General features: G+C 36.9%; 1 protein-coding gene across 6 annotated transcripts in view; it reads left to right on the top strand.

The window, feature by feature from the left end:
- The window catches only part of RALGAPA1 (Ral GTPase activating protein catalytic subunit alpha 1), a 277595-nt gene that overhangs the window by 57324 nt on the left and 195778 nt on the right, over positions 1 to 24493 (top strand). For all 6 annotated transcript variants that reach the window (XM_054447718.2, XM_054447717.2, XM_063651535.1 and 3 more), the window contains exons 8-13: positions 593 to 731; positions 2055 to 2263; positions 3913 to 4152; positions 10137 to 10334; positions 14060 to 14197; positions 24179 to 24327. In XM_054447718.2, the coding sequence (XP_054303693.1) occupies positions 593 to 731; positions 2055 to 2263; positions 3913 to 4152; positions 10137 to 10334; positions 14060 to 14197; positions 24179 to 24327 (1073 nt within the window). The remainder of the gene's footprint in view (positions 1 to 592; positions 732 to 2054; positions 2264 to 3912; positions 4153 to 10136; positions 10335 to 14059; positions 14198 to 24178; positions 24328 to 24493) is intronic.

Below are 24493 nucleotides of genomic sequence, written 5' to 3'. Positions count from 1 at the left end.
CCTTTGCCAACCACCTGATTGGATGTCTTCATCACCTTCTTAGAGTTCTCATACCCTATATTATACTGCTGTATCTCTTTCTGTCCTCACTTCTCCCACTTCATGGACACCCTCCTCACTCCTCTCAGACTGTGAGTCCCCACTGGGTTACTGCCTCTGCTGTACCCCCTTTATGGATGCCCTGCGTCCTGTGCTCAGGCTCTGATTGTCTGCACTTGACTGCTGCTACTGCTTACATACACACACCCCTGCCACATATGCTTATGTATTTTGTTTGGTTTTTTAGGCTGAATTATTCAGGAAGGGGCAAAAGGGAAAGAACTTTAATATTTTTGTCATTAGTAGGGCCAACTTTTGTGTAATTTTCATAGTTTTTTGAAGCATACTTCTAAGGTTTTTTAAAAATATACATAATGTACTTGTTTGACATTAGACCAATTTAAAAGATTTGTCCTTATGCTATGTATCATGATCTTTAGTGTTAACAGTTCAGTGTATTGCAACCTTTTATAAGCTTGTTTATAATTGCTAATACTTGCATTTAAGAGATTCTTTCTTCTGGAATGATTCTAATTATATAATTTATTTTTAGGTAAAAAGTTTAGAATGGAAGAACAAAGAAAACCAAGAAAGGGGATTTTCATTTTTGTTTTCACATTTTAAGAAATATTACTTGCCTTATATTTTTCCAAACATCTGTAAGGAAAACAGTTTATATCATCCTATACTTGGTAGGTAATGTTTGGAATTTTCTGAAAGATCACACTTAAAAGAGTAAAATAATCTCTCACTGTAAAGCTGGCATTTGTTACTGCAGGAAACTGATCATATTTAATACTTGTATTGGTTGGTATAGATATGATACCTAGATTCATACTGAAAGCAAATTTATATTAATAGGAAATTTTCAATGAGAATGATTTTTTTTTTTTTTTTAAGAGACAGGGACTCACTCTGTCACCCAGGAGGCTGGAGTGCAATGGCATGATTGTAGCTCACTGCAGCCTTGAACTGCTGAGCTCAGGCAATCCTCCCATCTCAGCCTCCCCAGTAGCTAGGACAACAGTCATGCGCCACCACATCTGGCTAATTATTTTTTTTTTAGAGATGGGATCTCCCTATGTTGCCCAGGCTGGTCTTGAACTCCTGGCTTCAAGTGGTCCTCCCACCTTAGCCTCCCAAAGTGCTGGGATTATAAGCATGAGCCACCACACTCAGCCAACAATGAACAGATTTTTTAAAAACTTGTTCTCTGGATCTTATCAATTATAAAAGTTAGCCCACCAGAAATATTTGCGATTGTAAATTAAACTGAATTCTTGTTTGGCATGATCCTTAGACTATATTATAAATTTTCTTTTTAAGGTCCCCCCATATGGGGGTTCAATCAAGTATTAGTCTTATTCAAATTCTGTGTGAATAATTACATACCCATGTTTCATCCAGTATTTATATAGGTTGATGCAAAAGTAATGGCAGTTTTTGCAATTACTTTTAATAATTATTGTGCCAACATATCTCTTGGAGCCTTGAGCCTAGAGCCTTGTGTACAAATCCTGGGTTAGAAGCATATCTCTGCCATATATAGAAGGTATTGGTAGTCCGTAGGTAAATTGTCTCTTTCCCAGAAAGATGTTCCTAATACCAAGTTTAGGCAACTAACAGGCTCAGGTAAAACCTCATATTTTGTATGACTTCAAAATATGTGTTTCAGTGGTAGGTTAATTGAAGTGTGAGCTCTTATTTATTTTAAATGGTTCTGGAAGCTTCTTTGTACTTAGGTAGGTTCATTGAACTTTTTGATATTTTGTAAAAATCATCCTGGATGTAAAAATCATCCTGGATGTTTCCATATATCATCCTGGTATATATGGTTCACTCTTCTGAGTTCCATGCAAACATCTGGCAAATTTTGAAATGTCATTTTTGTACTAAAGCTACTTCTAAAACCAGAGTAGCATAACAATATTTTCTCAAGTATTTAAAAATGTAGGTTTTTTCTAAACATAATTTCTTTCTTATTTTGGTTTTCATTTTCCTTTTATTTTGCACAGACATCCCGCAGATGAGACCAAAGCCACATTATGTCATGATAAAGAAAGATGCTGAAACCAATGAAGCAATCTATTGTACAAAGGAGCCTTTCATTAAGGCTCGTGTTATTGTCATTCGTTGGCTGGTTTCTTTCTGGCTGGAGCCAAAACCGCATACAGGACCTCATATTCCTGGGATGGAAGGTGAAGTCTTGCCAAAGAATATTCAGGTAATGCACAAATGAGGCAGGCTTGTTAAAGTTAGAAATGGCTTTTGAGATTTAGTCCATTGATTTCAGTTGCCTTAGGTGGAGAGTACACTTAAATAATAGTGCTATTTTATTTGTATAAATATATTTTGTAAATGCAAATTTTAATTATAGAATTAATAAATTTCTTAATAAAGAAATGAAACGGGAAGTATAGAAGATAATTTCATTAGTATGTCAGTCTCAGCTTATTTCTATGTTTTAATTATACAATACTAAAAATACTCTATTGTACAGATAAATCTTACAAGTGAAAAGAACTGTGATCAAATGGTAGGACCTTAATGTCCCTTTTTAATTTGGGGGCATTCACAAAATGCAGATTAAAAGACCTCTTCACACCCCCTTCCCCCCTTTTTCAACAAAGACGCCAAGTCTAGAAATGTGATATAAAATTACAAAGCAATACAGTAGAGGAACTAATATTTCAAACTGTTGTTTTGGATTTAACAGTTTACTTTTTTCTCATACTTCTTTTTTATTTTCTATTTTCCCTCGTACATTTTTCTAAACATGTCTATATTACAGTATTTTTACTACTTTTATTTTCCTCTCCTCAGATTTTCTTAGTTTTTAAAATCTTAAACTATGTGTGTTTTTTCTATACCACCTTAAATCTTTTATAAGTAGGATAAAGGTATAACGTGTATTTAATTCATCAGAATTCAGAAAATGTGACTTTTATTCCTCTTAGTTTATTTATCTATAGCAAACTGTATTGTGTGTTTTCCTCCAAAACTTTGTTCTAACTTCTGTATTAAGAACTATTAAGTGCGAAAATTCTCAAGCAGAACTATCTGCTTTCTGATCCTAGAACGTAATGGATGAAAATCATAAATGTTTTTGGTTGGAAAGGTATATTTGAGATCATTTATTTAAACTCTGTTATTTTATGGATGACAAAACTGAGGCCAAAAATTGAATAACTTAACAGAAAGTAATTTATACCACAGAATAGTGTTACTTCTACCATATAGTAATTTGCTTATCACCATCTTAAGACTTAATTTTTCCCTATCTATCTGGTTAGGCTTGATCTTCAGACTTGGTGAAAATTCCATTATTAGAATTATAGAATTTTCTCTCAAGTTTTCTAATATTTTCTTTTAGTTTTGTTCCTACTTCTGTCATAAATTTTGTTCCTTTGTTTTTTGTTTTGTTTAAGAAGCTTTTACTTGTGTAAATTTTTGTCCATAGTAAAATAGAGATAATTTTAAACTTTAAATTTTTATTAGGTAAACATTCTGATATTAAGTTATTTACTTATTCTTGAAGGTCTGAGCTGTCTCTAATTCCATTATTCATCCACCCAGCTTTAATTAATAACTTGTTTGAACTGCAAACTTACTGAGAGGAATATATAACTATAGGTGGATAGATGATTAATTACCACATGTTTTGGAGTATCTCTGTCACTTAGATGTTGAGTTACTTGCATTGCCACTTAATTATTTAGAATGGCTTTTAAATGAAACTCTATGCCCGGAGTTTAAGCAGTGGTATAAATTACTTGGGAAATGTTTTGGATTTTGTCAGTATTACCTATTAAAAGACAAAATACATAGTTAAATGATTATGATATTGTTTCTCTCTCTTTTTTTGTATTTTAGAGAGCAGCTGCTAGTTTAGTATCCAGAGAAGAAAGCAAAAATGATAATGCTGATAAAGCAGACAGAACTACAGAACCCGAACAGTCTCATTCCAATACAAGCACTCTCACGGAGCGAGAACCTAGCTCATCTAGTCTCTGTAGTATTGATGAAGAACATCTCACAGACATTGAAATAGTTCGCAGAGTTTTTTCTTCTAAAAGAAGTAATGTAAACTTTGTGACAGAGATATTTCGTCAGGTAACATACCTCTCAGTATTTTTAATTTATAAGGAAGGCTTTTATCTTTAATATTAAACATACTGATTTTTAGCTGGGAACAGTGGTGTGTACCTTTAGTTGTAGTTGTTCAGGCGGCTGAGGTGGGAGAATCGCTTGAGCCCAGGAGTTTGAGGCCACTTTGGACAACATGGAGAGACCGCATCTCCTAAAAAAAAAAAAAAGAGAGAGAAAGAAATTACTGATTATTAGCTATTTAAAATATATTCTTCATGTAGATTTTTTAAGTTTATACTTAGTTTATATAATTTACATCTATCCTCTAGTATTTTCTATTCTTTATATATTTTAGTTTGTGGTACTTTTAGCATAATAATTATTTTCCCCTTATACTCCTGTTACCAGAATAATTTTTTAAATTACTCATTATAGATTGAAACTCTTCTATCATTTGATTAATAAACTATAGTAAAATTATTTTATCTTCCACTCTATCATCAGTAAATGGTTTATGATATAAGAAGGGAGGTTTTTATTGCTTTTACCCTCAAGGCTTAGTTTTGTCCTCTAAGGCATTCTGAAGTCAAAGTTGATTAAGACAGATATTTCTTAGGGAAAGTATAGAAAAAAAAGGGAAAATAAAAGAACAAAAAGCTATTTCACATGAAATAGCTAGAAATCCCTAAGTGCATGTTCTCAAATATGTAGAAATTTTGTGGAAAAGAAATCTTATGAAAACTACCATTTGCTCTTGATGGCAAAGGCACTTAACTTTTACAGGTAAACAACATTGAGTTTTGCAGCTGAGGGGGACCATTCAGGTGTCTCAGCAAGTAAGTGGTAGATCTTCGAATAAAATGCCCACATCCTGGTTCTCATGTCAGTGCTCTTTATTCAGTGCCACACTGCGTTCACATGCCAGGGAGCTCTCTAGGCAAAGCAAATAATCTTGATCCCCCACACATATTTAGTGATGTGTAAAACAAAGCATGAGACAGCATTAGCCTTGTCAGCATAAGTTAAAGAAACAAACTTGTTTTCATTTTTGTCCAGTGTTGGCAGTGGTTCCAGCCAGATTTAAGGTGTGTGTTAACAGAATATGTAACAATTGGGAAAGGAAAGACATTTGACAAATTATGTTGGAATACTCATGGGGAATTTTAAAGTTTGTAGAACTATTCAGGCATTCCAGTTGTTGAGTCAGTTTAAATAAGTTTATTTTTCTAGGCATTTCCTTCTTGTGTTTGTTTTCAAATTTGTTGACAAAGCTCATCACATCCTCTTATAATCCTTTTAACCTCTGAAGCATTTATGTTCATGTTTCTCCTTTTTATTCCCATAAATGCAGTATTTAATTGCCTGGTAATTTTTTAATTTTTTTGTAGAGTGGGGTCTTGCTATGTTGTCCAGGCTGGTCTTGAACTCCTGGCCTCAAGCAATCCTCCTGCCTTGGGCCTTCCAAAGTGCTGGGATTACAGACATGAGCAACTGTGCCTGGCCCTATCCCTTGTTTGTTTTTCTCTCTTTCTTTTTTTTCGATGATGATTCTTGCCAGAGATTTGTCAGTTTTATTAGTCTTTTCTTTCTGTCTTTTTCTATCTTTTCCCCCCAGCCCCCGTTCCTTTTCCTTTAGTGGTTATCGTATAAGTTTTAACATGTGTAGTTCACTTTTCAAGTTCTAAAGTTATTTTTTTTACCCTCTTCCTAATCAATACAAGGACCTTAGAACCCTACTAGTCTGATTTTCCCCCCAACATATATATTATTATCAAGTAATTTAGTTCTATTTTTTGTGTTGGTGTGTATTTGTTATATATTTGCCACTTTATTTTATCATGATTTCTTCCCTTTCAGATCTATTTAGAATCACTTTCCTCTGCTTGAAGTTCATCATTTAGAAATTACTTTAGTGGATGTATGTTGGTATCAAACACTTCTAATTTTATGGGGTTTTCCCAACTTTATTGAGGTATACCCGACAAATAAAAATTGTATATATTTAAGGTGTACCTTGTACATTGTGATGTTTTGATATACCTGTACATTGCGGATGATTACTACAATCAATCTGGTTAACATAATCATGGCCTTACATAGATAAAATTTCATTTGCTTGTATATGGTAAGAATATTTATGATAAAATCTTCTAGCAAATTTCAAGTGTAAAATATGGGATTATTAACTATAGTCACCATGCTAGATATCCAGAACCTGTTCATCCCACATAACTGAACCTTTGTACATTTTGATCAGCATCTCCCATTTTGCCTACTGCTCAGCCCTTAGTCATTACCATTCTACTCTGTTTTTATAAGTTTGATTTTTTATATTGCACATTTAAGTGAGATTATACAGTAAGTTGTCTTTCTGTGTCTAGCTTATTTCACTTAGAATAATGTCTGCTGGGTTAATCCATGTTGTTGCAAATGGTGGGATTTCCCTCTTTTTGTTTTTTGAAACAGGGCCTCATTCCATTTCCCAGGCTGGAGTACAGTGGTGTGATCACAGCTCACTGCTCAAGTGATACCTATGCCTCAGCCTCCTGAGTAGCTGGGACTACAGGTGCACACCACCATGCCTAGCTAATTTTTAAAAGTTATTTTGTAGAGAAGAGTTCTTGCTATAATATTGCCCAGGCTGGTCTCTAAGTCCTTGCCTCAAGCCATCCTCTCTCGTCGGCCTCCCAGCGTGCTGGGATTGAAGGCATGAGCCGCTGTGCCTGGCCCTAGGATTTTCTGCTTTTTTTTTTTTTTTTTTGAGATGGAGTCTTGCGCTGTCACCCAGACTGGAGTACAGCGGCACTATCTCGGCTCACTGCAGACTCCGCCTCCCGGGTTCAAGTAGTTCTTCTGCCTCAGCCTCCTGGGTAGCTGGGATTACAGGCATGCGCCACCACGCCCGGCTAATTTTTGTATTTTTGGTAGAGATGGGGTTTCACCATGTTGATCAGGCTGGTCTCGAACTCCTGACCTTGTGATCTGCCCGCCTCAGCCTCCCAAAGTGCTGGGATTACAGGCGTGAGCCACTGTGCCCGGCCAGATTTTCTGCTTTTTAAAGGCTGGATAATACTCTGTGTGTGTGTGTGTGTGTGTGTGTGTGTGTGTGTGTGTGTGTCTGTGTCTGTGTGTGTCTGTGTGTGTCTGTGTATGTGTATTTCTGGCTCTCTGTTCCATTGCTGTATATGTCTGTTTTTTATGCCGGTACCATACTGTTTTGATTACTGTTTTGTAATGTATTTTGAAATCAAGACATGTGGGTACCTCCTGCTTTGTTCTCCTTGCTCAAGATTATTCCAGGTCTTCTGTTGCTTCTTCATAGAGGAATTAACTGCTGATTTATGAACTTGAGTATTCTGGTTTCTTTGACAGTTATTTCTCATTGTAAATTGATAAATTATCACTCTGGTTTTATACATCAGTTTTTAGCTATGGCTAATAACAGTCTTTCCTCACAATTCATATTTAGCATGTTGGCAAAATCATAATTTGGAATCTGCAAGGACATAGGTCTCTGTAGTAAATTCAAGCCGCTAGGATGTAGTCTGACAACTTGTATAATATTTTAGCTCTGGAGGATATTAATTTTTTAAGATTATTAAATTTTATTTTTCAGTGTTTTAGATTGGCAGCAAAATTGAGTGGGAAGTACATACTAATTTTTTAAAACAGGTTAATTTTTCTGTATCTTAGAATTTCTTTGGGATCATTTTAACTATTTTAATGTTTTAAATTTTATTGTGAATCTTTTTAAGGAAGGCTGAGCTGTTGCTACAACTGTAAAATAAATATTCTTAAAGCAGGCAGTGATGATCAAAATCTTGCCATTTGACCATTAAGCTGCTAGAGTATGAGAGTGATAACTTAGGAATGAGTTGATTAAAGAAAATAACAAATAAAGTAGTTTACTAAGGAATTAATAATAGCAAATAAAAGGATTAACAACAATAAATATTCTGTTGATATTGAACATTAATTTTTCATCATCATCTTGGGAGCTGACTTTTTTGCTGGTTTCATTCCGATAAAATAAGTTCATTTGACCACATGATTATTATTTAATACACCTACTGATAACTCTATAATAGAAAGTGGCAGATTTTAGATAAAGGGTTTGTGATTTTTAAGGTTGATATTAACAGGTAGTGTCATAAAAAAATAAAAAGTAAAAGCAATTTAATTCTTCTTTTTTTTTTTGAGATGGAGTCTCGTTCTTGTTGCCCAGGCTGGAGTACAGTGGCGTGATCTCAGCTCACCGCAACTTCCATCTCTCAGGTTCAAGCGATTCTCCTGCCTCAGCCTCCCAAGTAGCTGGTATTACAGGCATGCGCCACCACACCCGGCTAATTTTGTATTTTTAATAGAGATGGACTTTCTCCATGTTGGTCAGGCTGGTCTTGAACTCCCGCCCTCAGGTGATCTGTCAGCCTTGGCCTCCCAAAGTGCTAGGATTACAGGCGTGAGCCACCGCGCCCGGCAGCAATTTAATTCTATTTGCACCTAAAAAGTAAAGTAAAAATATTAACCCATAAACACAAACACACACAAGGAAAGACTTTGGGTGATGAGATTAAGCGTATTTTTGCTGTTTTATTTTTCCCTGTCTGGATTGTGTAAATATTTTTTCTATGAAAATGTGTATTTGTGATGAAAATATTTTAAGATCCCAGAAAATACTGGAAGGAAAGAATAACAGTGAGATTTTTCTTTTAAATTTTGCCTTATTGTTAGACTATAGAACTTGATTATACGAAAAATGAAATATGCAAGCCTTAATTTTTTTCTTTGTTTGCTTAGAAAAGGTGAGGTACCTTATTACATATGATTTTTATTAGTTTTTGGAGGCAAATTTAATTTTTATTTTAAAATCAAAATCTGTTTTAAAAGAAATAGTTCTCAAAAAGACAATGATGACTGGGTGTAGTGGTGTGTGCCTATAGTTCAAGCTACTCAGGAGACAGAGGCAGGAGAATCGCTTGAGGCCAGGAGTTCAGTCTAGCCTGGGTAACACAGCGAGACCCTGTCCCTAAAATAATAAAAAATTTAAAAACCACAATAATGTGAGTTACAAAAAAGTGTAACTTATGAAAAGTCGTATTCATATTGACCTTTGTAAGAGCTCAATTATTTCAGGAAGCAAGGAATATCACCATTCTGAGTAATACAATTTCAACTAATCTTTATTTCTTCTACTTGAAGTCAGTGCCTATCTACCACAAACATTCCTATATCAGTGTGCAAATAATTTGGAGACAACAGGCTTTTTACGACAATGAATTGGTTAACTTTTAAAAGTTGTTTTTTATCTCACATTTTATAATAAGAGAAATATATGTACAGCAGGTCTTTAAGAAACATTGTTTAACTATAATGTTGATGGCAAAAAAAAAAAAAATAGATTCCCAGCAGGGGCCACTGTCTGTGTGGAGTTTGCATGTTCTCCCCATGTCTATGTGGGTTTTCTCTAGGTACCACAGTTTCTTCCCATAACCCAGAACTGTACACATTAGGTGAATTGGTGTGTCTAAATGGTCTCAGTCTGGGTGAGTGTTGGGGTGTATGTGATTGCACCCCACAATGGAATGGCATCCTGTCCAGGGCTGGGTTCCTGTCTTGCCCCTGAGCTGCTGGGATACACTGGCCACCAGTGACCCTGAATTAGAATATTTGGGTAATTAATTGTCTTACTTATTTTTATTAATCTTTCTTAAATGTATATATAGCTCACATTTATTTCAGTGTTTAATATTGTAAGTGTTTTGGTCTCTATTTAGAAGTTTGGTGATTTTTTTTTTTTTTTTTTTTTTTTTTTACTAGAAATATCCCTTAGGAACTTAACTCTAATTTATCAATTAGCTTATGGCAAAATGAGTTTTGTTATATGTCATTGTTTTGCTTAAAGTTGCAGTTTCCAAGAATCTATGATGTGATGTGAAAAACGTTACTGCATTAGTGGTTTGTGGCAAAGGAAAAAGTTTCATTATCTTGATTCTCCTTTTTTTCCCTAGGCATTTTTATTACCAATTTGTGAAGCAGCAGCTATGAGAAAAGTGGTAAAAGTATATCAAGAATGGATCCAACAAGAGGAAAAACCTTTGTTCATGCAAGAGCCTGAAGAAATTGTGATCACTTCTTCAGACCTCCCTTGCATTGAAAATGTCACAGACCATGATATTTCAATGGAAGAAGGAGAAAAAAGAGAAGAGGTGAAGTTATAAGATTTATATATTTTAGTGTTAGTCTAATAGATTAAGAGTTTTACAGAAACATAATAATGGGTTAACACAAATATACTTATTAAATGGGAAGATAAAGATATCTTTCAGTATATTTTGCAACAATTTAGGTGATATAACAGTAGTCATCTCAGTACCGTATAGCAAAGCCCTGTGATACCACAACTTTTAAAAATTAATATTGAGGTTGTATATTGATTCTTTAAGCCATTGTCTAGATAAAAATTAGGTACTATTATAAAGGTATAATATTTCAAACTGTGGTACTACATCAAAATGGATTTTAAAATACATACTTTCAGGGGGGTGTTATTACCAAACCACAATTCCTCCTTTCCTGGAAGGAGTAACTATTTAGGAGTGGCTACCCAGCATAAGCCACAGTGTTCGTGCCCTCTCCTTGGAATCTTTTGCACTAGAGCTGATTTCAGAATGTGAAACTTCTTGACTTGGTAAATAAATTATTTTGTGATAAGAAAGACTAGAGTTTACTCACAGCGGGGAAAAGATGAGAAAAGAGAGAGTAGTAGAGGTGGCATTTGGGTCCCTGGGGTTCCATTTATGCCTTTGGTTGTTCAACCTTTGTCACAGGTCAGACTCTCTAACAGCAGATGCTAAGATGGAGTTAGGAGTGCAGAAGGTTTATTGAAAGCGATTTATCTGTTTTGTCTGATTTGCCTTTCACCATAAAGTTGTCTGCGATTGATACATATCTTGCTAAATCTAGATAGGAATGATTGAGTAATGCTTATTCACTTTAGTGGTTAATCTAACCTCATCAGTGGAATTTAGTCAGGATACTAATGTATGGATGAATAGGCCAATTCTGTAGGGATTTGATGAGCCTGAGCCTGTGTGTGTGTGTATATACATGTATATGTATATATACACACATATGTAGAGCACCCTCCCCGCTTCTAAGAAAGGGAAAAATGTAACTGAGAAATATAATTGAAGTAAATAAAATTAACCATATGAATTATGAAATAACATCTACAGTCCTAATTCTTACACACCAATGAAAAATATCAAATTTATTGATATTTTTATGCTGGAAAATAAACCTATGAGTTTAAAAAGAATTTGCTTTCTCTGACTTTTTTAGTCATGATGTGCCATATATAATGAGCCTACCCCACATCATTTACTATTCTTAAATAAGGATGATGGATAGTATAAACTATCCACATACATAATTGAAAAACAAACAATGGAAGGAATGAAAGGAGAGAGGAAAGGGTAGATTGGTGATGTTAGGTGTGTTGTGTAGGTTTGTTCTATTCGTTACTCAGGTAGTGTAACCAGCACTGGCTGCCATTAGAAATGTGGTTTTTCAAAGTGCCAGCGACTCTTGCAAATGATGTGGACCAAACCCAAAAGGTATGATATACTGTTTTACATTTCTGATAAATTCAATATATAAGGGAGTCATTTAAATTTTTGGTGTTACAGTTATAAAGTGGAATTATGTTATAAATTCAGATAATTGTAAATGGGTTTTTAATTTTATTTATTATTATTATTACTATTATTATTTTGAAACAAGGTTTTCCTCTGTCACCCTGGCTGGAATGCAGTGGCGTGAGCTCAGCTCACTGTAACCTCCATCTCCTGGGTTCAGGCTGTCATCCAGCCTCAGCCACCCGAGTAGCCGGGACTACAGGCACTCGCCACCACACCTGGCTAATTTTTTTGTATTTTTAATAGAGACAGGGTTTCACCATGTTTCCCAGCTGGTCTTGAACTCCTGAGCTCAAGTGACCTGCCCACCTCAGCCTCCCAAAGTGCTGGGGATGACAGGCGGGAGCCACAGCCCCTGACCTAAATGAGCTTTTAAAATTCTCATAGCATCTGTGAGACATTTGAAAGACATACAGAATACAAGACAGTTTCTTTTTTGTGTGTGTAGGACTGTCATGTGCTGTGTAGGACGCTTAGCATTCTCTGTCCTATTTCATTAAATTCCAGTGGTATCTTTTATTTATTGTGACAAGAAAACACTCTCACAAATTTCAAAATACCATACAAAGCTTTTGGTTGCCCACATTGAGAACAAGTGTTGGAGGTAGAAACATGAGCAGACATTATTTCTACCTTCATATAACTTCTGGTTTAGCCAGAAGACAAACATACAAAATAAGTATTATTATAAAACAGTGTTACTGCTATGATCCTAGAACATAAAAGAGAGAACACCTAACTCTGCTTGGGGAAATCAGGGAATGCCTCATGGAAGAGGTAGCATAAGATAAAAGAGCAGGTAGACAAATGGGAAAGGTAACACACAGTGTGAATAGCACCTACAAATGTATGAGAAACCTTGAAAATATTTTTATTTGGCTGCAGCGTAGAGTAGATGAGACAGAACAGCAGGAAATATGAGATAGACAGGACTAGATTCTGTTCAGTAACTTGTATGCCATGTTAGTAGACTTTAATTATATTCTAGAAACTGGAAACCCTTTGAATAAGAGAGTAGCATGAATAGTTACGTACTTCAGAAGGTCATACCAGGCCCAGAATGGAGGGTAGATTGTAAGTCAGTCTGTAGGCAAGGAGACCAGTTAGGAAGGATTAGCAAAGTTTGGAAGTGAGATGATAAGTACCTGATCTAGGACAGTGGTAGTTGCAGTGGAAATATAAGGGAGAGGACAGATATATTAGTGTTTTTGAGGAATGGGGAGGTGTCACAAGTTTCTTTGTTTGCAACCAGAGTAGTTGCCATTCACACATGGTTGGGAATTTTAAACAACTCAAGTTTGGTGATGGCTAAGGCAGCTGGAGGGATTGGGTTGGCAGGAATGGGGGGGAATCTGATTAATAAACTTATTTTTAAATATCTGAAGTTTGAGATGCTTGTGGGTCATTCAGGAAGAGCTCTTCAGAAGACATTCGATTACAGGGACATGGAGCTTAAGAGAAAGGCTAGACTAGACCATGGCATGTTTTATTGGCTACTCAGGACAGGGTTCCAGCACTGTTTCTGGTAATGGCAGAGCTGTTTGTATTGGACTAAACCTCTTGCATATTACAAACCCTATACAAAATATTTTTGTAAAACTTAACTATTTAAAGATATTGGTGAATGACAAGAAGGAAGAAACTGGAGGGACACTTTAAAAAGAGAACTACAGAGTGGCATTTCTGTTTGTGCTTTTTAACTGAGGGAACTCCCTTGTCTGTAAGACTTGTTACAGCTAAAATGCAAGCAGAAAGCTGTAGTCTCAGTGATTTCAAGTTTCAGTATTCTTTGAATAATGAGAATTTTAGTACTCCTAAGTAGGATAAACATAAGCCATTTCTTTGTCATTTATTTGGATTCTGGCATTTAATTTAGAACAGAATTCATCTTTTTACAAAGCTGTAGGTAGTATAATCCCGTTCTTGAGTGTGTAAGAGTATGAAAGGGAGGTTTATACATTAGACCTATAGAAGAATACTCTCGGGAATGATATAATCTCTGGCTGCTCATTATGGGTTTTGTTGTTGTTTTTTACTTTATATTTTTGTCATTGAGAATCCTTTTTTACAGTGACTATATATTGTTTTTGGATTTGGATAAGACATCATTTATTTTGAGAGAAAGAAACCTGTTTAGCAGTGGGACCTAATAATTTCATTTACCTTTTCAACTTAACTGACTAGTTGCAGCATTCTTATTAATGAAATATTAAAAACTTGATATTTTGCTTTAGGAAAACGGGACCAATACTGCTGATCATGTTCGAAATTCCAGTTGGGCGAAAAATGGCTCCTACCAAGGTGCTCTTCATAATGCCTCTGAAGAAGCCACAGAACAAAACATACGAGCTGGTACCCAGGCAGTTTTGCAGGTGGATCACTTTATGGCTATTTTTAAAAATAAAATAATCATACATAAATATTTCTGTTCAGTATTTCAGTATACAGTATACTTTTCACAATATAATAAATTTACCACCTACATCTATCATTATACCATATTATTTTTATTTTTTCCTTTCATCACTTAATATATATATTAATAAACATTACATATTATTCTAGATAATTTTAAATGTTATATAAATTATGGTATACTGTCATCTGCAACTGATTTTTTTTATTAGCCATTCTGTTTATGAGATTTGTTGTTACTATACAGCCATAATTCATTTTAACTATTTTGTGGTATTGTACTTTATTTCACGTTTTACTTATTCATTTTTCTGTTGGTGGTCTTTTGTTTCCAGTTTTTCACTATTCCAAATAGTACTACAGTGAACACTTTTTTTTTTTTTTTGAGATGGAGTTTTCCCTCTTGTTGCCCAGGCTAGAGTGCAATGGTGCTATCTTGGCTCACTGCAACCTCTGCCTCCTGGGTTCAAACGATTCTCCTGCCTCAGTCTCCCAAGTAGCTGGGATTACAGGCGTGTGCCACTATGCTTGGCTAATTTTTCTATTTTTAGTGGAGACAAGGTTTCACCATGTTGGCCAGGTTGGTCTCGAACTCCTGACCTCAGGTGATCCACCCGCTTCAGCTCCCAAAGTGCTGGGATTATAGGTGTGAGCCACCATGCCTGGCTGTGAACATTCTTTTTTTTTTTTTTTGAGACGGAGTTTCACTGTTGTTGCCCAGGTTGGAGTGCAATGGCACGATCTCGGCTCACTGCAACCTCTGCCTCCTGGGTTCAAGCAATTCTCCTGCCTCAGCCTCCCAAGAAGCTGGGATTACAGGTGCCCGCCGCCACGCCTGGCTAATTTTTTTGTATTTTCAGTAGAGATGGGGTTTCGTCATGTTGGCCAGGCTGGTCTCAAACTCCTGACCTCAGGTAATCCACCTGCCTTGGCCTCCCAAATTGCTGCGATTATAGGCATGAGCCACCACACCCAACTGTGAACATTCTTATACATGTATTTTTATATGCAGCTGGGAAAATTTCCCTAGGGTATATACCAAAAGTGAAATTACTGAGTTGTAGGATTTCTACATTAATAACTTTACTACTATTATCGCCCAATTGTTCTCCACTTTGTCAGAATAATTTACATTCCCTCTAGTAGTGTTTGGGAGTTCTCATTTCCTTATGTTCTCCCTATTACTTGTACTGTCAGATTTTAATTTTTTGCTGGTCCTTTTGTATGTGAAATATTGTCTCATTTTTTAAAAAATGCTTGTGTTTTTCCATTTTAATTTGCTTTTCCTTCATCATCAGTACTGAATTTGAGCATCTTTTCTTATCTATGAATTCATATGCTTTTCCATTATTTTGGGTGTTGGTCTTTCTCTTAATGGTTTGTAGGAGTTCATTATATTCATTCACTTTTTTTTTTTTTTTTTTTTTGAGATGGAGCCTCGGTCTGTCACCCAGGCTAGAGTGCAGTGGCACAATCTCAGCTCACTGCAACCTCTGCCTCCCAGGTTCAACCAATTCTCCTGCCTCAGCCTCCTGAGTAGCTGGGATTACAGGCACACGCCACCATGCCTGGCTAACTTTTGTATTTTTAGTAGAGATGGGTTTTTGCCATGTTGGCCAGGCTGGTCTTAAACCCCTGACCTCAAGTGATCCGCCTGCCTCAGCCTCCCAAAGTGTTGGGATTATAGGCTTGAGCCACTGTGCCTGGCCAATCATTCACTTTTTAAATCAAACTGTCCTTGTCAAGGCCACATGTGACCTCTACATTGTTAAATCAGATGTACATTTTTTCAGTCCTAATCCTGCTTGATTTATCAGAAGCATTTACAGAGTAGATCATTCCTTCCCCATTGAAATGCTTGTCTGCCTGGCCTCCAGAATAGCATATCCTCCTGTTTGTTCTCACTTCATTGTCCACTTCTTAAAGCAGATTCTTTCACTGATTTTTGTGTAAAGCCCTGACCTTTTCATGTTGAAGTGCCCAGGAATCAGTTCTTGAATCTCTTATTCTCTTGTCTCATACATATAGATGGCTTTAAATATCATCTATATGCTACAGCTTCAGATTTTTATATGTAGTCTAGGATCTCTCATCTGAATTCTGTGAATCCTTAACTAAAATATTCAAATATCAAATTGTCATTTTCACTTGGCTATCTAATAAATATCTCAAATTTGAGTGCTTTTCCTGCAGTCTTCCTTGTTTCATTTATTGGCAACTCTGTTTTCCATTTCCCTTAACGTTTGTCTAATTTGATGACAAATCCTGTCAGCTCTCCCTTCATAATGTGTACGGAATCTGACTACTGTTCAGCACACACACTACCTCTTGTGTCTAAGTCTCTATAATCTTTCATCTGTAATATTGTAGTAAGTTTCTAATTAGTCTCCCTGCTTCTGCCCTGCCCACCTATCACTCTGCTCTGCCCAGAGGGATCCTGTAAAATGTAAGTCAGATTATGTCATTTTTCTGCTCAGAACCCTGCAGTGGCTTTCCCTTATCACTAGGCAGCAATGCAGAAGTCTTTATAATGGTCTATAAGGCCATCATTGCTCCTCAGAGTGTGGTCCATAGACTAGGGCTGGCCCACAGCATAACTGCAAAACAGAGTAAAACTTTAGAAATGAAATAATTTAATATCTCTTCATTCTGTTAAAAATTTGCATTTGAATATTGTCTTACTCTTTTTTCATTTCCTTTTTTGTATTCATTTTTCCCCCAGTTGATAGTCTTTATTTTTATTTTTTATTATTCCATGGGTTATTGGGGTACCAGTGATATTTGGTTACATGAGTAAGTTCTTTAGTGGTGATATGAGATTTTGGTGCACCTAACACCTGAGCAGTATACACTGCACCCTATTTGCAGTCTTTTATCCCTTGCCCCCCTACTACCCTTCCCACAAGTCCCCAAAGTCTATTGTATCATTCTTATGCCTTTGTGTCCTCATAGCTTATCTCCCACATATCAGTGAGAACATATGATGTTTGGTTTTCTATTCCTGAGTTACTTCACTTACAATAATAGTCTCCAGTCTCATCCAGGTTGCTGCAAATGCCATTAATTCATTCCTTTTTATGGCTGAGTAGTATTCCATTGTCTATATATACCACAGTTTCTTTATCCACTCGTTGATTGATGGGTGTTTGGGTTGGTACCACAATTTGCAGTTGCGAGTTGTGCTGCTATAAACGTGTGTGCAAGTATCTTTTTCATATAATGACTTGTTTTCCTCTGGGTAGATACCCAGTAGTGGGATTGCTGGATTAAAATGGCAGTTCTACTTTTAGTTCTTTAAAGAATCTCCACAATGTTTTCCATAGTGGCTGTACTAGTTTACATTCCCACCAGCAATGTAAAAGTGTTCCCTGATGACCATATCCATGCCAGCATCTAGTGTTTTTTGATTTTTTTTTTTGTTTATTATGGCCATTCTTGCAGGAGTCAGGTGGTATTGCATTGTGGTTTTGATTTGCATTTCACTGATCATTAATGATTTTGACCATTTTTTCATATGTTTGTTGGCCATTTGCATATCTTCTTTTGAGAATTGTCTGTTCATGTCCTTAGCCCACTTTTTGATGGGATCTTTTTTTTTCTTACTGATTTGTTTGAATTCATTGTAGATTGTGGATATTAGTCCTTTGTCAGATGTCTAGATTGTGAATATTTTCCCCTAATCTGTGGGTTTTCTCTTTACTCTGCTGACTATTCCTTTTGCTGTATAAAAGCTCTTTAGTTTAATTAAGTCCCAGCTGTTTATCTTTGTTTTTATACTGCTTTTGGGTTCTTGGTCATGAAATCCTTGCCTAAGCCAATGTCTAGAGGGGTTTTTCCAATGTTATCTTCTAGAATTTTCATAGTTTCAGGTCTTAAAGTCCTTAATCCATCTTGAGTTGATTTTTGTATAAGATTAGAGATGAGGATCCAGTTTCGTTCTGCTACATGCAGCTAACCTATCATCCCAGCACCATTTATTGAAAAGGGTGTCCTTTCCCCACTTTATGTTTTTGTTTGCTTTGTCGAAGATCAGTTGGCTGTAAGTATTTGGGTTTATTTCTGGGTTCTCTATTCCGTTCCATTGGTCTCTGTGCCTGTTTTTATACCAGTACCATGCTGTTTTGGTGACCATGGCCTTACAGTATAGTTTGAAATCAGGTAGTGTGATACCTCCAGATTTGTTCTTTTTGCTTAGTCTTGCTTTGGCTATGTGGGTCCTTTTTCGCTTCCATATGAATTTTAGAATTGTTTTTTCTAATTCTGTGAAGAATTATGGTGGCATTTTGATAGAGATTGCATTGAATTTGTAGATCACTTTTGGCAGTATGGTAATTTTCACAATATTGATTTTACCCATCCATGAGCATGGGATGTGTTTGCGTTTGTTTGTGTCATCTGTGATTTCTTTCAGCAGTGTTTCGTAGTTTTCCTTGTAGAGGTCTTTCGCCTCCTTGGTTAGGTGTATTCCTAAGTATTTTATTTATTTATTTATTTATTTGCAGCTGTAATAAAAGGGGTTGAGTTCTTGATTTGATTCTCTGCTTGGTTGCTGTTGGTGTATCTCCTGTTTTGTTTCTTAATGAGCTTATTTGGATTTTCTCTCTTCTTTTCTTGGTTAATCTTTCTAATGGTCTATCAATTTTATTTATCTTTTCAAAGAACTAGCTTTTTGTTTCATGTATCTTTTGTGTTTTGTTTGTTGTTTTAATTTAGTTCTGCTCTGATCTTGGTTATTTCCTTTCTTCTGCTGGGTTTGGGTTTGGTTTGTTCTTGTTTCTCTAGTTCCTTGAGGTATGACCTTAGACTGTCAGTTTGTGCTCTTTCAGTCTTTTTGATGTAGGTTTTTAGGGCTATGAACTTCCCTCTTAGCTCCACCTTTGCTGTATCACAGAGGTTTTGATAGATTGTGTCATTATTGTCATTCAGTTTGGAGAATTTTTTTGTTTGTTTGCTTGTTTGTTTGTTTTTGAGACAGAGTTTCATTCTTGTTGCCCAGGCTGGAGTGCAGTGGTGCGATCTCAACTCACTGCAAACTCCACCTTCCAGGTTCAAGCGATTCTCCTGCTTCAGCCTCCTGAGTAGCTGGGATTACAGGCATGCACCACCACACCTGGCTAATTTTGTATTTTTAGTAGATATGGGGTTTCTCCATGTTGGTCAAGCTGGTCTCAAGCTCCCACCCTCAGGTGATCCACCCGCCTCAGCCTCCCAAAGCGCTGGGATTACAGGCATGAGCCACCGTGCCCAGCCAGAAGAACTTTTAAATTTCCATCTTGATTTTGTTTTTGACCCAATACTCATTCAGGAGCAGGTTATTTAATTTCCATATATTTGCATGGTTTTGAAGGTTCCTTTTGGAGTTGATTTCCAGTTTTATTCCATTGTGGTCTGAGAGAGTGCTTCGATATAATTTCAATTTTTTAAAATTTATTGAGGCTTATTTTGTGGTTTATGATATGGCCTATCTTGGAGAAAGTTCCATGCACTGTTGAATAGAATGTGTATTCTGCAGTTGTTGGATGGAATGTTCTGTATATATCTGTTAAGTCCATTTGTTCCAAGGTATGGTTTAAATCCATTGTTTCTTTGTTGTCTTTCTGTCTTGATGACCTGTCTAGTGCTGTCAGTGGAGAATTGAAGTCCCCCACTATTATTGTGTTGCTGTCTATCTCATTTCTTAGATCTATTAATAATTGTTTTATAAATTTGGGAGCTGCAGTGTTAGGTGCATATATGTTTAGGATTATGATATTTTCCTGTTGGACAAGGCCTTTCACCATTATATAATGTCCCCCTTTGTCTCTTTTAACTGCTGTTGCTTTGAAGTTTTTTTGTCTGATACAAGAATTGCTACCCCTGTTCGCTTTTGGTGTCCATTTGCATGAAATGCCTTTTTCCACCCCTTTACTTATACGAGTCCTAATGTGTTTGGTCTCCTGAAAGCAGCAGATAGTTGGTTGGTGAGTTCTTATCCATTCTACAGTTCTCTATCTTTTAAGTGGAGCATTTAGACCATTTACATTCAATGTTAGTATTGAGATGTGAGATACCATTCCATTCATTGTGCTATTTGTTGCCTGTGTACCTTGGTTTTTTTGTTTTTTGTTTTTGATTTTTAAATTGTATTTTTGTTTTATAGGTCCTGTGTGATTTATGCTTTAAAAAGGTTCTGTTTTGATATGTTTCTAGGATGGTTTCAAGATTTAAAGCACCTTTTAGCAGTTCTTTTAGTGGTGGCTTTTATTGGCAAATTCTCTCAGCACTTGTTTATCTGAAAAAGATTCTTTCCTTCATATATGATGCTTAGTTTTGCTGGATACAGAATTCTTGGCTGATAATTGTTTTGTTTGAGGAGGCTGAGGATAAGGCTCCAATCCCTTCTAGCCTGTAGGGTTTCTGCTGAAAAATCTCTGTTAATCTGACAGGTTTTCCTTTGTGGGTTACCTGGTAGTTTTGTCTCACAGCTCTTAAGAGTCTTTCTTTCATCTTAACTTTAGATAACCTTATGACAGTGTGCCTAGGTGATGATCTTTTTGCAATGAATTTCCCAGGTGTTCTTTGTGCTTCTTGTATTTGGATGTGTGGGTCTCTAGCAAGCCCAGGGAAGCTTTCCTTGATTATTCCCCCGAATATGTTTTCCAACTTTTAGATTTCTCTTCTTCCTCAGGAACACCAATTATTCTTAGATTTGGTTGTTTAACATAATCCCAGTCTTCTTGGAGGCTTTGTTCATATTTTCTTATTCTTTTTTCTTTGTCTTTGTTGTGTTGGGTTAATCTGAAGACCATGTCTTCAGGCTCTGAATTTCTTTCTTCTACTTGTTCAATTTTATTGCTGAGACTTTCCAGAGCATTTTGCATTTCTATAAGTATGTCCAGTGTTTCCTGAATTTTTGATTGCTTTTTCTTTAAGCTATTTATTTCCTTGGATATTTCTCCCTTCACTTCTTGTATCGTTTTCTGGATTTCCTTGCACTGGGCTTTGCCTTTCTCTGGTGCATCCCTGATTAGCTTAATAACTAACCTCCTGAATTCTTTTTCAGGTAAATCAGGGATTTATTCCTGGTTTGGATCCATTGCTCATGAGCTAATGTGATTCTTGGGGGTGTTAAAGAGGCTTGTTTTGTCATATTACCAGAGTTGGTTTTCTGGTTCCTTCTCATTTGGATAGGCTCTGTCAGAGGGAAGGTCTAAGGCTGAAGGCTGTTGTTAAGATTGTGTCCCATGGGGTGTTCTTCTGATGTAGTACTCTCCCCCTTTTCCTATGGATGTGCCTTCCTGTGAGCCGAACCGCAGTGCTGTTGTCTCTCTTCTGTGTCTAGCCACCCAGCTAGTCTACCTGGCTCCAGACTGGTACTGGAGTTTGTCTGCACAGAGTCATGTGATGCGAACTGTCTATGGTTCTCTCAGCCATGGATACCAGCAACTGTTCTAGTGGAGGTGGCAGCAGGTGAAATGAACTCTCTGAGGTTTCTTAGCTTTGGTGGTTTAATTCTCTGTTTTTGTGCTGGCTGGCCTCTTGCCAGGAGGTGACACATTCCAGAGAGCATCAGCTGTGGTAGTATGGAAAGGAACTGGCAGTGGGTGGGGCCCTTGATCTTCCAAGAGCATATGTCCTTTGTTTTCAGTTACCAGGATGAGTAGGGAAGGCCCATCAGGTGGGGGCAGGGCTAGGTGTGTCTGAGCTCAGACTCTCCTTGGGTGGGTCTTGCTACAGCTGCTGTGAGGGATGGGGGTGAGGTTCCCAGGTCAATGGAGTTGTGTACCTATGAGGATTATGGCTGCCTCTGCTGAGTTATGCAGGTTGTCAGGGAAGTCGGGGAAATCTGGCAGTCACAGGCCTTACCGAGCTCCCAAGCAATCTGAAGGGCCGGTCTCTCTCCCCCCATGCCCACCCTAACAACACTGAGTCTGTTTCCAGGCAGTGGGCGAGCAGGGTTTGAGAACTTGCCCTGGGTTACCTTCCTCCCAGCCGTGAAAGAAATGGGCTTTGGTTCTTCCCCTGCCTGTGGAGTCTGCACACCGGATTCACACCCTCCTTTGAGTTCTGGCCAGGAGGTTTCTTGCCTGGTTCAAATTTTTACAAAGTTCATCTGGAGACTTCCTTCTCCCTGTGGCATTTTCCACGCACCTCTGGCCACCCTCCCAAAGGATACCTGTGGTGCCAGGCAGGAATGGCCTGCCTGGGGACCCAGCAAGCTCCCAGGGCATTTCCTACTGCTTCCTCTACCCCTGTATTTCCCTCGGCTTTCTAAATTTACTCCGCTCCAGGTAAGGTCGGAAATTTCTCCCACAAACTAGACCTTCAGTTTCCCCAGTGGATGTGTGTTTTTGGGAGAGAAGGATCTCCATTTCCCACTTCTGCCATTTGGGCACTCACAGCATTTGGAGTGTCTCCTGGGTCCTGCAGGAGCAGTTTGCTTCCTTCAGAGGTCTGTGGGTCCTTTTGGGATTCCTGGTGTTTGTTCTTGCAGTTGTTCTGGAGGTAAAATTCATGATATGAGCCTCCACATGCTGCTCTGTCTGTCCAAGTCGGAGCTGCAATTTAGTTCTGCTTCCCGTCAGCCATGATGGTCTCTCTCCCGATCTCTGTTCATTTTTCATTGTATTTTAAAATAGGATTGATCTGCAAAACACTGGGGCTGGAGAAGACCTGTTCTTTCACTACAGGAAGTGTGAGAATCTCTGCTCCACATACTCTGGCTGTTTTTCAGCATCATCTTCCACTGCTTTTCCCCTGGTTTACTTCACTCTGTACTCCTTGCTGTTCCTCAAGCATGTTAGGCAGGCTCTCACCTCAGGTCCTTTGAACTTGATTTTCCTCTTTTTCTGAAATACTATTCTCCTAGACAGGAACGTAGCTCCATTTGTCTTTTCCTTTTCGGTTTGCTGATACTTATTCTCTACCACCCACTCTTCCTTTTATGCTTACTGGGCCCCTCAGATCCATGGGATGAGATTGAGCACCCTTGTCTTATTCTTGGCTTTTTGTGGTATTTCTCAAGTTCTGTTACTATGTATATACTTTTTTTGTACTTTTTTATAAATGCTCTTTTTTATTTTAATGAATGTTTGCTTTTTTCTTAGTTTGCTAAAAATTGTTTTCAGTCATAAGTGTTGAATACTTTTTCTGCATACATAGTGATAGTCATAGTTTTTTCCATTTTAATATTTTGATGGGATATAGTAATATATTTTTCTAATGGAATCTTTTGTCACCAAAACAGATATACAAACATAAAAAGAAATAAGAAAAATAAATAAGAAAAAGAGGATAAAATGTTTTGAACAACTCATTCAGAAAATTCTTCCTGATTTAGGTGTCATCTTTTATCCTAAACTATGTGTATTTTTTTTTTCAATTTATTATAGCAATAGAGTTATTAAAGCTTCTCAGTTTAGAAGTACTGTGTTTTAGACCAGGTGCAGTGGCTCACACCTGTAATCTCAGCAATTTGGGAAGCCAAGGTGGGCAGATTACTTGAGGCCAGGATTTTGAGACCAGCCTGGCCAGTATAGCGAAACCCTACCTCTAGTAAAAATACAAAAATTAGCCTGGCATGGTGGCACACATGCCTGTAATCCCAGCTACTTGGGAGGCTGAGGCAAGAGAATCTGTTGAACCCAGGAGGCAGAGGTTGCAGTGAGCCGAAATCATACCACTGCATTCCAGCCTGGGTGACTAAACAAGACTCTATCTCAAAAAAAAGAAAAAAAAGAAATACTGTTGTTTGCACTTGGTTTATTTTCTTTGGGTACCTACTATTAACTTTATATTTGTCTAGGTAAACATAAAAATAGGTAGGTTTAATGAGTTTACGTTTCAGTTATTAAGCTTGTAGAATTAACCCACAGTGTGATCAGTGTCTGTTTCTCTTTGAATAAGAAATTTGCCATTGAAATTCCTTTGTGAATAGCTAATGATTTCTTTTGTCTTAGGTGTTTATTATAAACTCATCAAATATATTTCTTCTTGAACCTGCAAATGAAATAAAAAATCTTCTGGATGAACACACAGATATGTGTAAACGCATTCTTAACATTTATCGGTACATGGTTGTACAAGTATCAATGGACAAAAAGACTTGGTAAAAAAATTTTTATCCTTTATGTCTATGTGTTTTTATTGTGTACACAGGTGTAGTAATTTTTAGAGAAATACTCTCTGTGAAGAGGGTTTGTTTACAGTATTATAGGGGCTCCTATTATTGAATAAATATAAAATTAATCATAGTGACAATAGTTCCTTTCACC

This window comes from Pongo pygmaeus, chromosome 15 (assembly GCF_028885625.2).
Source record: "Pongo pygmaeus isolate AG05252 chromosome 15, NHGRI_mPonPyg2-v2.0_pri, whole genome shotgun sequence".
In the NCBI taxonomy this organism is placed as follows: domain Eukaryota; kingdom Metazoa; phylum Chordata; class Mammalia; order Primates; family Hominidae; genus Pongo; species Pongo pygmaeus.
This window is presented reverse-complemented; position numbering and strand designations above follow the sequence as displayed.